Below are 16540 nucleotides of genomic sequence, written 5' to 3'. Positions count from 1 at the left end.
AATCTCAGCCGATACCTCGCACAACTCGTTAACGTCTCTATCTATTGTCGTGACGTCATGGTTCGCTGGCTCACACTTGGGATGTCTCGCACTTGTGATCAAATAACACGCTGGCTCGCACTTTGGCAACACTCTTTGGCAGTCATCTCGCCCCTAGAAAACCCGCCCTTGGAAACTTGCCCTATAAAAAAATGTACACTTCCTAGACCATGCAGTCTTCAAAATAAAAATTGTAACTTTTGGTAATCAACTACATTTTCCACATAACACAGAAATTTTTGAAACTTTATTAAAAAAAACCTAAACCATAATTCACCACTATAGACACTTTTTGACATTATGAAAAATTACGACTTTGTTATCCAATGAGAAGTGTTCTAATATAGACAATGGGTCGTGTCTCATATATTTGTTATATTTTTATTATTCATTATTTTCAATTGACTCGCATAAATAATTTAGTTCGAACAACATTTATACGCAGTTGTACTTCGCAGCACTTCACTTGCAATTTGCAATTTCTAGTTTATAATATTAAGGTATCGATATCGCCAGGCCACATAAGCTGCAGCAAGGATGAAAGAAAGATGTTGCAGTTTGAACACACAAGAATGAAGAAAGAAACACAGGAATCCAGCTAAAACCTTGGGAATTTTCTATCTGGTGCCAGAGACATAGTCTGTAATCTCTGGAAGCGACATGCTAAGAATTTTTTCCAGTAGTGGGTTGACCATGGCCTGAATATTGTGACTAAATATTTTTCATTATAATTAACCAAAATTGATGAAACACGAAAAGAAGGAAATTAGCTTCGAGCGCTTACAAATTGAATCATTGAGGTTTTTGTTTTTTTAATACTCATATTAATTATTTATTTATGCTAATATTGAAATTGTCTATTTATTTTGGCATGTAATGTAATAAAAAAATAACAAAGGAGGCAGACAAAAAGATTTTTTTTTCAGTAGTGCATGAAAATTGAATTCTGCTTGTAATCATAAAAGAGAACATTTTTATGACTTTCAAATTTCACGATTTTATCTGTTGAGAATATCTACGACCTTTAATTTTTACAATCAGAGAGGGCTTGGCAAAGACTTTTCTTTTGATATTATGCAAAATGCATTAACAGCATTGAAATTCATATTTTTAAAGCCTAATCATTAATGGCTGAAGGTTAAGGACTTAACTGGCAGTAGTACAATTACAATACTTTTACTCATCCTCCCGACAGTGAATGTTAATTTGATTTATTTTGTAAAGGTCTTTCCCTGTTAGACATAAAATAAACCAATTAGTAAACAATATCTGGTAGAAGATTTTATGAATTATCGTTAAACATAAATCATTTTGTTATATATTATGATTTTGTGATAAAATATAGGCCGTAGATTATCCAGGATAAGAGTGGATACATTTTCTTTGTGATTTCAGAAAGAGTACATGGCCTTGGTAAGTATGTATTTAATTGACAGACATTTGAAATGCAGTTCCCCTAAGGGCTTTTAAGATGAAGGTTTCAATTCATGTTTCATATACAGCCTAATAGAGGCTCTACGGACTCCCTAGTGCTACAAGTTCCATCTCTGTAGCTTACGTACCTACTCTGTTGGAAATGTACCGCTGCATGAGGATTTCGCAGGCTATAGATTATTAATGCGCTAGTGCGCAGCATCGGCGAGACATGAATACTTAATATAGGTTAAGTAGAGGAATCGTTATATGCCGTAGTTGTCGTCTAGACTCTGCTCATTTGTACCAAATACACAAGAACTATTGTGCTGTATTGAAAGCATCAACAAAATATAGAACGCAAAATATTAATTGAATGAAGGATATTCTGTAGTAGAATAGTCTATTTTACAGTTCACTGCCTTATAAAAGGCTTTGTCTGTGAATATAATTTCTTGTACAATGACGAAAATTTTAGATCTTAATATCAAAGTTTATGTACTTTTTAAACTCTCTACTCTGTTATGGTAAATGTTGGTGGCTTTGTACATGAAAATTATTAAATCTACAGGTTTAGGCAATTTCTGGAGACCTTGAACATATATTATCCATACATTCATTTGCTTATATGTTACCATATTTGCGGTTGCTCTATTCAAAATCATGAATTGGCTTGCGTGTGTCTAGAAGGAGTTTCTGTGGTGTGGTTGTTTTTTAAACATCCAGTGTGTTCATTCTTTATCATGCCCACTTCTTAGTATGTTTTTTCATTGTATTTATTTTTTCTGTAGGTGTACATTATTTTTAATCTTGTATTGATCATTAAATTTTTGTGAGAAAACTCAATAGCTTGTACTGTTCTGTTATTCTTATAAATAGTTTACAGAAATCGTTATAGTTACTTTCGTCGTACAGTAGTCTTTTTCAAATGTGGAGATTCAATAATGGAAAATTATTTGTGATAATCAACATCAAATTTTATTAAATTGATAAATTATATCTCAGATGTGACAGATCAGCATCTATTGATGCATCGGAACGCATGCTCAAAGCCATTGTAATGCGCACGTTTTTCTCTTGATGATTGGATCCATTAATGTTGACCTTCTTTGACCTTTATGTTAGACGCACATTGTACTTGTATTTTTCTGTTAAAGTGTTTAGATCAGAATAGATAGGTTATCAGATATTTCAACTTTTTGGCGATTTTCTCTCGCGCACATTTAATCCTCGATTTGTGTGTGATAATTGATTTTTACAGTAGACGATATTATGATGCCACAGCGATGGAGAGAGCAAAATTTGCCTTGTATTTGTTAATACATTTTGGTTTGATAAAAATCAATAATTTTTATTTTTTGTCTGTTTTGTCTGTCTGCTATCTCCATTTTATTATTTCATTGAATGTAAAACATTGAAATTCCTAATAATTACACAGTATATACTGTATGTACTTGAGTTTGTAATTTTTTTTGCTGACATCATTGTATTTTTTAAAATCAATAAAGTTTAATACCATAAAGTTCAAGTTCGTGTGAATGATGTGATAATAATTAATGTTGATTATATAAATCATTAGGTTATTAAGTATAAACTTTCTATCAAAAAACAGCCAAGCCCATTTTCTCAGTGATTTATAACCAAAAGAATTCTGCCGCTAAGTTTACCAAATACCAAAGTGAATTTAAAATTAACCAACTACTGTCAAAATAATTTGTGTAGTTTAGTACAATTTAAGACATAAAAGTAAATTTTTCTAAGCTCTCTTTTTACTTAAACTCAGCTGGAAAAAGTACGCGACCGTGCTGTGATACTGGCCGTCAGAGGCAACATGAATGTTCCGGAGGCATTTTGGGAACAAACAAAGCCAAAAAATAAACTGTTGGGCTCTAGTGTACAGATAACATTCGGCGCTGAAGGAATTTTATCAGACAACTTTCATGATCAGAGTCACAAACTTTTTTTTCCAGGCCTGCATAAACTTTGTGGTTATTAAAAACGGTCTAGTGGAAAATATGGAACTTTCCAATAAAATGCGAGCAATAACTCTACACTTCGGAAGGCATATTAGTCTCTGTATTCCAGCTTGTATGCTAGACTATATATAGTAATGAAAGGACTTAATAACGTCAGTTGCTGCAAACCGAGTTGAAGTTGAAACATGATGCGATCTTGGTGATCACAGACAAGCAAGCGCTCGTGGTAGACGATCAAGATAACAAGGTGTGTCTGTTAATTGCCTAGACATTGTAGTTTTTAAGTTCTGTATTATATTGCACTGAGCTTGAAGATTGTCAGTAAATTTATATATTCGTTCGTATTTGGTTGTTGGCCATCCAGTCGAAATGCGTAGTGTTCGACTGGATTTTTTAATTATTTAATCTACTAGTACACTATACCGACAGTAGGTACGGATTGTGGCTGTAAAATTTGCACGGTAGGCCTAATGGTTTTGAATTGCAAGTTGCACAATTTTTTCCTCCATTAAATTTATATAAAACATGAATGCGCATGTGCCGATGGATAGCGTTGTACACGTTTCGTGTCAACGCTGTGAACTGCATTCTTAGACGAACGATTTCATACAAACACTTCTCATCAGCATCCTGCATTTGTTGTTTCGTTCGTGCCTTCTCAAAATGAAGTTTTAGCTTTTTGAACGGTTTGTAAATATTTTTTTACTAGAATCTTGCATTGCATTGTACAGATTATTTTGTCAACTTTCTGAAGAGTTTAATATAGGCGTGGAGTTTCGATAAATAATTTATGGTTGAAATCTGTGATGGGCGTTTTTTCAATACTAGTATCTATTCTCAATAAATATGAACATTTTCAGTATTTAGAGATGTATTAATTATTAAGTGTGATAACATGCCAGGTGGGAAAAAAGGTTTTTGCGGCAAAATTTCTGCTATAATAATTTAGTGCCATTTTGAAAAAAATAATAATAAGTGTTCCTTTTATTGTAGTTGTTTAAAATTACAATCCTTGTTTTGATGATGCAAAATTTGTTAATTTTCTTCTTAAATTTTCCTCAAAAACTACAGACGACTTTTGATGATACATCTGTAGATTGAAAACATACCTACCAAAAAAAAAATCATTATTTAATGAGTTAATATAAAATAATGATAAATAAAATAAATGGAATGAGAAAATAGTACTCTTGATGATGGTAATGATGATAATTAAGATTGGTTGTCCTCTACAAATCGCAAATCGTGTGCTCAAAATATTGCGTAGGTTATATTTTCTGTCGCCACTTTGGATTTGTGTATGCAGTGGATTTGATAACGGAAATACACAAACCCAATGACTCAGTATGCAGCCGCTACTATGTACAGTATTATATGAGAAGCTATGTTATAGTCTCCTTAACGTCGTATTGTTATTACGTTGGTTCCAGTGAATACATACAGACTTAACAATAGTCTAAACATGTCTACTTTCATTTCTTTTTCCATTTATTAACTGAAATAGCAACACAGACAGAATTGCTTAATACTGTAGAAACGAAAAAGGAATATATTTAATAGAAATAAATTTTTATTAATTGCACAATCAGAAACATAATTTTATTTTCTCTTTTATCTTTACCACTAATATCTAAACATACCAATTTGTTGTGTGCCTCTTTAAAAGTTTTGGTAGAACGTGTTCAAATGTATTTATAGATGATAACAACAATAACAGATATTTTTAATGCGACAGAATCTGTCGGAGACACTGATGCCATGTACGGTAGATCAAGGTTAATAGTATACTGTCTCGGTAAAAAATGGAAAATTCCCAGAATATTTATATGGTAAATGGATTAAATAAAGTTAAATTAAATGAGAAACAAATATTAAAAAATCATTCAGATTTTTTTTTTATGATTTTCAAATATTTTACTACAAAATTTCGGAAAACCTATTTTTGCGTCTGTTAATAAAAAAAAGTTTCTTTATTTAAATAAATACTTATTTAAATACACAAAATATCTAATTTAGAAGTTGACTACTATTTTATGTTCACAAAAATTATTAGTAACATCTATATGCCATATATCTTATCTGTAGAAATTTCAAGGCAGCGGAGGGCGTAATAATAATAAAGAAACTTTTTTTCCCTGAAGTTCTTATTTTTTCGTGGCGGCAGGTACACTGATTGGCCAAAAATAACATGTTATTTTTATTCGAAATCATCATTATTTGCAGCGGCGGGTTCGCTGAACAAGGTATCAAAAAAGTCTCTCTTTGCGTAGACAAAAATTACATTTCATTCTACATGCTTTTTCCCAACCAAGAGCTCCAGACAATGAATATTTCATGTAGTTTCAGTTTTGCTTTTAGCAAAGTACTTTTTGAAACTGATGATGGGAATAGTACAGACCTTAGACCTTTTAAGTGCTTTAGTCTGCACCACCAGTTCTCAAGTAGAACGGAAGTTTCTCTTTTAAAAAAATTCTAACTGTTCTTAAAATTTTAAACTAAGTAATTTCCTTCCTGGTATAAGCTAATTTGAACTGAATTAATAAATTTCAGTAGCTTACAGTATATTTATATTTTTCCATGGTTTGTTTCTATTATAATATTTTTTTTTCTTTTTATGTTTCGGGACTCAATTGGAAATAAGATGGGTTTGTTCGACTTTATGGGTCATCCAGTAATTGTAGCTTTGGTTTGTTAGTCTTTGTACTTTTGAGAAATAAAATAAAATCAATCATTCAATCATACATACTGAAGTTTTAAAATGTATTTTGCTTAATTCGTATATCGTTAACTTAATTGCCTTTCCTTTGAACATCAACATATTTTATCTTTAACTTTTTATAATATATCTAGTTTATATAATATAATTACATGTTGAGAATTTACTTAATATGTTTAAAGACACGACCCATTGTCTATATTAGAACACTTCTCATTGGGTAACAAAGTCGTAATTTTTCATTTTTGTCAAAAAGTGTCTATAGTGGTGAATTATGGTTTAGGTATTTTTTAATAAAGTTTCAAAAATTTCTATGTACACTATATGGAAAATGTAGTTGATTACCAAAGGTTACAATTTTTATTTTGAAGACTACATGGTCTAGGAAGTGTACATTTTTTTATTGGGCAAGTTTCCAAGGGTGGGGTTTTCTAAGGGCGAGTTGACTGCCAAAGAGTTGCCAAAGTGCGAGCCAGCGTGTTATTTGATCACATGTGCGAGACATCGCAAGTGTGTGCCAGCGAGCCATGACATTACGACAATAGATACGAGACGTTACTCGAGTTGTGCAAGGTATCGTCTGAGATTTGTGGAGTACAATTCAAAAAACAACTATAGATCTATTAATAATGAATTATTGTGATAGATAGACAATGTTAGCTATCGAGGAGCGACGTTGTATTTCATTGGGACCTTCGTCCCTTCAAGGCTAGGCCTACACCATCCTAGCTAGTCTAGGCCTAGAGTAAGATAAGGCTAGCGTGACATGCGGACGTTGGTACATGTTGGTTAGTCTACAAACGTCGCCTAAAGTAATTGATTTTACCCAGCAGAACGAAAGAAGGAAACTCCGCTTTTCAGTCGTCTTAGGTCCTTGTTTTTTGACAAACAATGACCTTTAAGAGGTCAAATTGCTGTCAAGAATATGAATTGGCTGCTTCGCAGCAAAAATGTTCACCTTTGGTGTATCTAATAATAAAAGAAAAACATTTTTACTCGGAAGTTTAAACAGAAATAATTCAAGATTCAAGATTATTTTTTTGTCCAAAATATGGAAATTCTGTTTGGGTGTAACCATTTCAGTACATACAGATACAAAAATATATACAAACATTGAAACTATGACAAGAAAAGCAAAAAGTAACCAAATATTATATGGAAAAAGAGATATGACCAATGTATATACATTAAAGAAATATAAAGGAGACAATGAACCATTAACTATTAATTTAAGCAAATAAGCTAATCTAGTAGTTCTACAGTAGGACATTTTAAAGTATTGTACAACCTTTTATTAATTCAGTTTGCAAAGCTAGACCCAACTTCCTAATTAACATATTTATGATTTATAGAAATCCAAGCAAAATATTTTTCTATATCTAAATTTTGTAATTTATATTTTCTGTTGTATTTTAACATAATTTTTGGTGTAGTCTGGACCACAATGTAGTTTTTCATTTTAACGCATGCCAAAAAGAAAGGTAAAATTTATAATGCTGCTTTAAAGGGTTTAAGATCTCATGTTGTGCAAAAAATGTCCTCTTAATAATAATACAAGGATGTTGATACTGTACGTGTAGTCTCGTACATGCCTTTATGTACGTCTATTTGTCTGCATCAAACGGAAAACCAAATCAGTGTGTTAAAGGTCACTAATTAAAAGGAAAATATTAAAGAAATGGTCATAAAAAAGTAAACTGAACTGTATACCAGTGAGATGAGAAATAAATAATTTCACCTTTATTGTATTACTGTAGAAAGTATAGCTCTGTAGCGCTGTATCAAGCACCGTTTCTTCCCCCTGATTTGACTGTTATTTTAAGCATTTGCTCTTTGGCACGCTGAGAATAAGCCTCGTCAGTCTGTTTGTGCTTAGCCAATCAGTGAAGCTAGAAACACAGTTAATGCTATGTCTTTCTAGGGAGGGCACACAATGGATGGCATGCTAAATACATGCCATCCATTGCAGAGCTGAAAATGCATAGCAGTGTCCTGGTCGCATACAGCATGGGATAACTCAGATAGCTAGTTTTCTTTTGTACGTCTTTTTTTTGCGCTCCTCCCTAAGTTGATTTGTTAGTGGTCCAACAGAATCTGAGGTACGAAGCCAATCAAGGTCCTGCAATTGTGTCAATTTAAGGTCACAAGTTCATCTGCCCTTCAGGGACGGAATATGGGTACATAAGGCATTCATGATTATTGATATTGGTAAGTTGTTACGCTGTAGTACTGTATGTTGTTCACCTAGTAATAGTATAAGCTTGTATTTTAAAAATAATGAACAGGTAATTTCATGCTGATTTCAATAGTTATCGGTCATCTTTTACATAATGTTTTTAAAACTTTGGTCTCGGTTTTGGTTTTCTTTTTTGTAAATTTTATTGCTGATGTAATTAAGGGGTTAATGAAAACAGTTTCCAAAACCTGACCCCATAGGACTTGCAATAAATGGTTATTAAAATGCAGTCCTTTAATATACGAGCCTACTGTATACATTCCAGTTTCACCAATGTCAAGAACATTTCCTGCATTAAAACAAATAACCATATTAATCAGAAAATAAGATTATTGGCACAGAAATTAGTGAACAAGAGGATCACTTTTTTAATCAGGTTTGGCAAACCAATGATAAGAACCCCTTTGGACAAATTTTTAAAAATCATATTTCTCATCCTGTATTTTTTTGGAAGGGGGGGCGGAGGTGAGAAAGTGTGGGCGCATGCTTTTCATGACTTTTGTCATGAAACACCCAGATAATCCTATATAACTGTAAACATGCTCATGAGCATTAAAAACTGTGTCTGGGCTTGGCCTGGTGTAGCCTTTGATATCAAATTGTTTGTGTGTTTTTATGCGCATGTGTTATAGCCAGCCACATGAAAGAATGCTTAACCGCCTTGTTAAAAAAAACATTGATGGAAACTACAGTAGGAGAAATGTTCGTTTGACCTCACAAAAATAATGCCTGTCATAAGAAATTCACTAAGTTCAAGTAAGGGGTCATCCATAATTTTCAACATTCTAAAAAAAAAAAAATAAATAAAAAGAGTGCAAAAAAATGTGGATTTTTGTGATTTTGAGATCAACATTTTATCTACACTTTCAATCCCCTCTTCACACTCTAAAGCCTATGTTTGTATTCTTTTGAAAATATTGATAATTATGGATGACCCAAAGCTTGATATTTGTGTAACATCTTAATTTTATACACAGGCTTACAAAAATATGTATTATATATATTTTTTAACTAGTTTATAATTAATTTACAAACCTGGAAACAAAATTGCAAGTGATTCTTGTCATGAAAATCTACAGTACATGAATAATGAAACAAATTTTAAGATCAGAAAGTATTGCCTGTTGCCCATGAGCTGCGCAATATGATATACCGTCTGGAATATCTGGAAAACCCTTAAAAAATAGCCATTATATGTTGTAATTGATTTTTTGAAATGTTTTCCAGATTTTCTTCAGACACTGTCTGCTTTCAGACTAAAGAAACATACTGTAAAACCATTGATCATAATGTTAATAATGTAAACACATTAACAAATATATTTTAAAAGAAATGAAGTAGACATAAATGTATCATTTACATAGCATCTAGTTAACATACAGTCAAGCAAAGTTCCAAGATAATTTCTTGTATCATCAATATTTTCACAGTTAAGAACAAGTTTAAAACATAATTTCTTGTCCAAACTTTTAAAAAAAAGATATGACACCATTTTTTTTTTAAATGGCTGTCAGTTTTCCAAAGCTAGCCAATGCTGAGAGTGGTAGTAATGCCATCGTTATGTAATCTGATACAATCCCAGCAAAATGAACAACTCAATAGCATATTGGTATGAAAATTGGTTGTAAAATTTACTGATTTTGCTGAATTTTCTGACCAAAAAATGTGTGATCATTAAAATTTAAAGTGATAAAATAAATCAATGACTGCATTATTTTAACAAATGGCCATTGATTATTATTCTACCATATATTTTATAACTACCTTCCTGCTCTTATATCCATTTGTTCTGCCCTGTTATTATCTTTTAGAATTAGCATCATAAAAATCAGCGGTGTCATCTATTTCACAGTCTTCAGTGGATTTTATTTATTGTTATTCTTCCTGTCGCAAGTTATCATCTTCAATATGTCTAGACATTTAATTGTCCTCCATTCATGTGGCATTAGCAAGGCATTGTTCCTTCCTGAACACCACATATCATTGGGTATTATGTGATAATGTTCCCATGTGCTTGAACGCCGCGAAGATATAAGAAGGAAACGAGAGATTGCATTTACTGTATAGGCCTACCTGAGTAGATAATAAGACTCCACTCATAGGAAAAGTACCTGTTATTTCTTAAGTTAGCGGTATGTTTTGTAGAAGCTTAAAACTTTGCAAGTGAGTTCAATTATTGTAGCTTTTTCTGTTTAAATATAGGCCTTGTGCTGTGGTTCTTTGGCAGTAATACATACTATTATTTAAGTTATCACATTCCAGTAACAGGCAATATTTATACTTTTTTTATTTTCTCACATGTATTTTTATATTGGCTAGCAGATACTTTTTAGAGAAATATTCTTTAAGTCAGCAAACATTGTTTCAATCTGTGTTTCAATATAAATAATTTGATAACTTATTTTGTTCATTAAATTAGAGATTCAATATTTTATATTCTTGCTTACTTTTTTCTAGTTTTTAGTTTTAAAAATATCTAAAAATCTTAATTTTTATTTTCTATCATTTCCTTTTGTGAAGTCCATTACTTCCGTCCATTACCATTACTTGTAAAAGTGTTTTATTATTCATAAGAGCTAAAAGAAGAATTTTTCATAGTATGAATTAATATACAAAATCCACCAATCAAATGACAAGCATATATTTAGGTGTGTTATAATTATGAATATATGGTTACTAGTATTTGTATGTGCTATATGATTGTCATAATATTTTTATCATAAACATTTGCCAAATAATTATTTTGACTTTTGTCTTATACTCGGACCTGTTGATGGTAGCTCATTTGTGCTAATACACCATGCAGATCATCAAACAAACCATTCTCAAATAACCACATTAATGTGTTTACCATTTATTCACTTGCATACCATATTTGAGATATGATTAATGTTATAACTTTAATGTACTTTTAACTATGTTCAGTTAAGAATCGCTTAAGAGCAACAAGAATAATATCATTATTGATGTTTTGAAATCAATGTACCAATTGTTAAACGACTGAGATGACCTTTGACATTCAAGTCTCTTCATAATCTCGTGCTAGACTTGCAACTTGAGTATTAATCTTCATCAAACATCCTATTGTTAGTGGATTTTATCTTTCAAATTGGTTTGTTTTTTCTTGTAGATAAGCCAACAGTGGCTGAAGAAGAGCAACAGTTTGATTTTATCATTATCTGGATCATAGCACCGACTTGCTTAACACTTTTCTGCGTGGTGGCATGTTGCGTAGTCATGTTCAGTCGCAATAGACACCGACGTGATCATCACCACCAAGTTTATGTACCAGGACCCGTTGGAAGTCAAACACCGCCTATAGTAAGTGGCAATGTATTAACCTATTTAGGTTTTTAAATCTAGCATCGAGTATCACCTTTTTATGGATTGTTCATATTAAAAGATTATCTCAAAATCAGAGATGTGATCGGCTCACATAATGCTTTATGGTATAAAAATGCAGAACATAAATTATCAATGGTTATGGAAGCTACCCTATGAATAATGAATGCCTTATGTCTGGTCATTTTTTATTGATATTCATTATGGATCTTGCGTTGTTAAGCAGCGTATTTTTGTATTATGCACCAGGTTGATTGGTTAGGGTGTGTATTCTCAAATGGGCCCTTCTGTGACACCCTCCCTACCACAATCTGTCAACCTAACACATCCCTTACTGTCCTATGGATTTTTCCAATTTTTGAAATCGTCAAATGGCATTTTCAAAGCAAGAAAATAGAGGGAGGGAAGCTTTGCTGGTTAACTTCTAGGCTGTAATAGATTGCAGATTTCTTAGGATTTTGCAGGACGTGTTACTGCCCTGTTCTCATTCTATACTATGTTCAAATGAAGTAAAATTTATCTCTATGAATATACAGTCACCGCAAATTGGGTTCTGTGCGATCCCCACTACCCAAGTTGAATAAAACTAACTCTCACTACGTTGCTTACTGATTTTATCATTGCTTATTAATTACAGGTTGTTGGAATATGGAAGTATAACTGTAAACTCATATTTCATTATTTTTTACATTTTACAGAGGCCTTTATTGATATACCACGATACTTTTTCACAAGTAGGACAACAAGAACGACTACGTGAACAAGGAAAAATGCTACGTGGAACTAATTCATTAACTGAAAATTATCCTGCTTCCGTGAAATTACCGGACGGAGAAGGGAAAACTCCACAGCGAATTTTTCTAGACGTTTATTTAGAGAATGAACCAAGCAGCGTTCGCGCTGCACCAAATGTGGTTGTGGGCGGAATGCAAACAGATTTTTTACAATCTAGTCTCGAAAAGCAAAAAACTAGAGGGAGTCCATCCTTTCGCTCAAATGTGTCAGGTAGTAATGAGCACAGAACGCCGAGCCCACGATTAAAACATGGACCTTTATATATTGACAGTGTTACAAGGACTTCTCTTAACATATTGGACACGGAGGACTTGCCTCCATATAACAAGGCAACTGCAGGTCAAAGGTCACGTCCTGCAACAGCCAATGCAATACCAACCAAAGACGACATACAAAGCAGTGCAAAAGATAAAAGGTTGTCAGAGAAAAAAATTAAAGAAAAACAAAGAATTAAAGGAAAGGAAAATGATAAAAAGGAAAACAATAATTCTTAACAATTGGAAAGAAAGTTGTGGAGTAAAACATTTAAATGTAGGAAGTTTGGTTGATTTGTGACTGGTTCGTTGGTATTTTTCGAGATGCAGCATCAGCAAAATATACAATTCATCTTGCATGGACCAAAAAAGTGCTGTACAACTCCGAATAATCGGTCAGTAAATAATATAGATGGTGATAGTGCTACAATTGTGTAGCAGTTCCGAGCGACCTTGTATTCTGTACTCTTGGAAAATTTAATTCTGAAATGGATAGACGACCTATCATTGATGTATTTAGAGCCTATTTCACACTATCAAATTAACGAGAGACCTAGGTGAATATGAGAAAGTGGCGTATTATTAGCCACGGTAGATGATGAGGAAATTAATAGTGGGTATGCTGTAGCGTGTAGAGTGATAGCGGTAGCCTATCAATTAAAAACCATGTACTATTTTTAACAATTCTATTTTATTGCAAAATACAGGCAAGGTGGCTTGGCTCCATACTCTTGGAAGCATAGACATATCTTAAGGTCTGTTGTACTTGTTTTTATGGTTAAGCAGAGACCATAACCCTGCTGGATTTATTACAACCTCGCAGAATATGACACATGAAGATCAAGTGTATATTTAATGGCCTGCCATTAAGCGAGACTTATTTTATACCTTGTTTAGCAAACTTTATTTTGAAAGATGATGAAGAAGGCAGAAAAATAATAAAATAACATAAGATTTTGTTTTCTCATTTACCAAAATGCTTCTAGGTGGGTAAGAAAATAAAATAATGTTACATAAAAGAGGGCGCCTTTGCTTGAGATTCGATTTTGTAAAAAATGCAATGTTGCGATGTAAACATTTAGTAATCTGATTGATAAATACTTTATATTTAACTGTAAGGAAGAAATTGGGGCATTTCATAGCTGCGAACAAAAAAATTGTTTATTTTCTGGAATTTTCACAGCAGAAAGTGCAAAACAAGTAAAAAATTACATTTTATTTTTATTCGAAATCATTAATGACAGGTGGAGATTTAGCAAAACAAGGTATAAAAAGAAGTCTTGCTTGCTTTTTACACACTACATGCTTATATAAGCTTTGTGAATTTTCAAGTGTTTAAATCCATTGAAAATTGATAAAATATTGGATAAAAAGTAAAGGAATGCCATCAAAAAGTCTTTAAGAAATATTTATTTAAAAAATTTTGTCAAATGATTGTTGTATGAAATGCTACAGATGATTTTAACTAGTATCATTAGGGGGAAAAGTTGCATATTAAAAAACTTTGTTTGCAAAATGATGCAAAGTACAAGTGGCAATTTCACTGGCTATACTATGGATAGTTACTATTATTTGTCTTAACAGTCTATAATTTCCAAAAAGATGGATTATTCATTTGATAGACCGTACTGATACTTGTATAGGCCCACAAATATCTCAAGAGCTCAATAGTCCTTATGTGAACACATTTTACGGATTTAAATAACAAATCTGGGCTATTATTGCTATATTATTACTTTATTATTTACTTTAGCTTCTATCTGTAAAGCCTACTAAATCACGCAACATATAGCCTTATATTTCATATTTCATTAAATTTTATTATCTCGACCCTGCTACCACTAATGTTCTCATGATTTATTGCGTTATAACGGATAGGCTTAGACGAGGATCAGTACGGTACTTTTAAGCCGGGCACTTACTGCGCCACCGACAATCAGTAGACGGTGTCGCATCGTCTAGCGTTCATAGGGAGTGGAGTTGGATTCGTCGGCTGATAGTCGACAAAGCAGTGAACGCTCGGCTTTATATATACTTCAACTTCCACAGACGTTGCTATATTGCCATTTGCCATAAAACTAAAGCAATTTTGATAATAATATTGTGGACACTGATTTGGCCAACACAAGATATTGAATTATGGTGTGAAATGGGGTTTAGTAAAGCTAGTATAATTGATATTACGCTTTATGGAAATACAATTGATACAAATTCTGCTGGCTTAAGTCAAAAGCAGTACATTCAGCAATGCATCTACCCAGCATGCAATATCGCAATTACCCAGCATGCAACATATTTCATGTTTGATTTCGAGGAACACTTTGCGGGTCAAAGAGATAGGAAAATGTTGTGGTTTCCAGCAGTTGGGCATTGACAAATAACATGTTTGAAATATTCAACGACCAGTGTTATTTTATTGGGTTTTGTTTTTTAATAAAATTGAAAGTGTGGTATAACAAATTTTATCCTTTGAGAACTCTGTAATTTGCCAGGCTATACCAATTTTTCAGCCTATTTTATTATGCTAAAAGTAAGCAGCAAGTACATTTATTTTGTAGTGCAATGGTAGATCAGAATGTGAGGAGTCTCTGATCATATGTTTTAGTGACATAGCATAACAAAACAATAGAGGGAGTAAAACCTGACTAATGTGTGTGATTTTGGAGTACCTAGCATATTCAAAGCTGTTAATATTTTTAATTTTTTTCAGCAACATAAGGAGTATTCTATGAATTCCAACACTGTGTTGTGATGGTTTAAAATTATATAATGTTCAAGTATCTGGTTTGTCATATTTACCAAAGGTATATATATTTTTTTCTAATTTCTTTATCTTTTATTATATTTTTTTTTTTATTTATTCAAATTATTTGAAATGAAGGGTACAAATATTTAACCTTGAGCCAGAACAATTTATGTACTCAATAATTGTTTCAATACAACTCTCATTTGGGATGAAAAAAAGTAAGGGAATCATTTGTTACTTGATATAATGATAACAATCCAGTTTCTACATGTATAGTAATTTTTTTTTAGTGATGCTCCTCTTAACTGCAAACACATTTTGAAATCTGTTAACAAAAACGTAGTTGACTTAAATATCTATGTACTATACTATGCCATTCAAAATTGCATCCAATAAACAAACAGCTTTGAGCTGACAACTCTATTACTGTAGTAACGTTGCTTTTGTTTGTTGTACTCACCCCCTCTGCTTCTCAGTCATTCTTGCAAAAATTGTTTATAATTGTCAATAGGGAGCTTTCGATTCGATTTGTGCGCGCGACGACGCGACGCTAGAATGGAATCACTCATGCATGACCATCCTACCTGGCATCCTACGTTCTATGCATACATAGATTTGGCCAAATTGCGTTCCAGATTCTACTCAATGAGGTGACCTTAACGTTCTCACATGCGCAGATGACTTTTACTTACGTCATTACATTCTACATCCTACCGTCGTCGTGCAATCAAAAGCTCTCTATTAAAATTTACAGGCCTATTCTTGTTACTTAAATACACAATACAATATACACAACACAATAATCATATAAAAAACTGTGTGGCAGGATTTGAATCTGCAACCTCTCACTATCAAGGCAAGTATCATATCCATTAGAACACATAGACTTATGGGATATAGGGAAGGATCTAATCCCCAGGCAGTTTCCCTCATACAACTGACTGAAACACTCGCACATAAAGTGGAGCTATGGTTAAGCTAGAAAAGCTTGGAGGTTGCAGCTGGTAAATCATAGTAAATAAT

The 16540-nt window shown here is 32.6% G+C and overlaps 1 protein-coding gene across 3 annotated transcripts in view; it reads left to right on the top strand.

The window, feature by feature from the left end:
- LOC117117398 overlaps positions 1-15940 on the top strand; it is a 62561-nt gene extending 46621 nt beyond the window's left edge. For all 3 annotated transcript variants that reach the window (XM_033261708.1, XM_033261709.1, XM_033261707.1), the window contains 2 exons: positions 11511-11701; positions 12421-15940. In XM_033261708.1, coding sequence (XP_033117599.1) covers positions 11511-11701; positions 12421-13011 — 782 coding nt within the window. In that variant the 3' untranslated portion in view covers positions 13012-15940. The remainder of the gene's footprint in view (positions 1-11510; positions 11702-12420) is intronic.
- The last annotated feature ends 600 nt before the right edge of the window (positions 15941-16540 follow it).

The sequence above is a fragment of the Anneissia japonica genome, unplaced genomic scaffold, assembly GCF_011630105.1.
Source record: "Anneissia japonica isolate Jap-2015-1 unplaced genomic scaffold, ASM1163010v1 scaffold1509_len713820_cov188, whole genome shotgun sequence".
In the NCBI taxonomy this organism is placed as follows: domain Eukaryota; kingdom Metazoa; phylum Echinodermata; class Crinoidea; order Comatulida; family Comatulidae; genus Anneissia; species Anneissia japonica.
The sequence above is the reverse complement of the archived record's forward strand: the minus strand, read 5'-3'. Positions and strand labels throughout refer to the sequence as shown.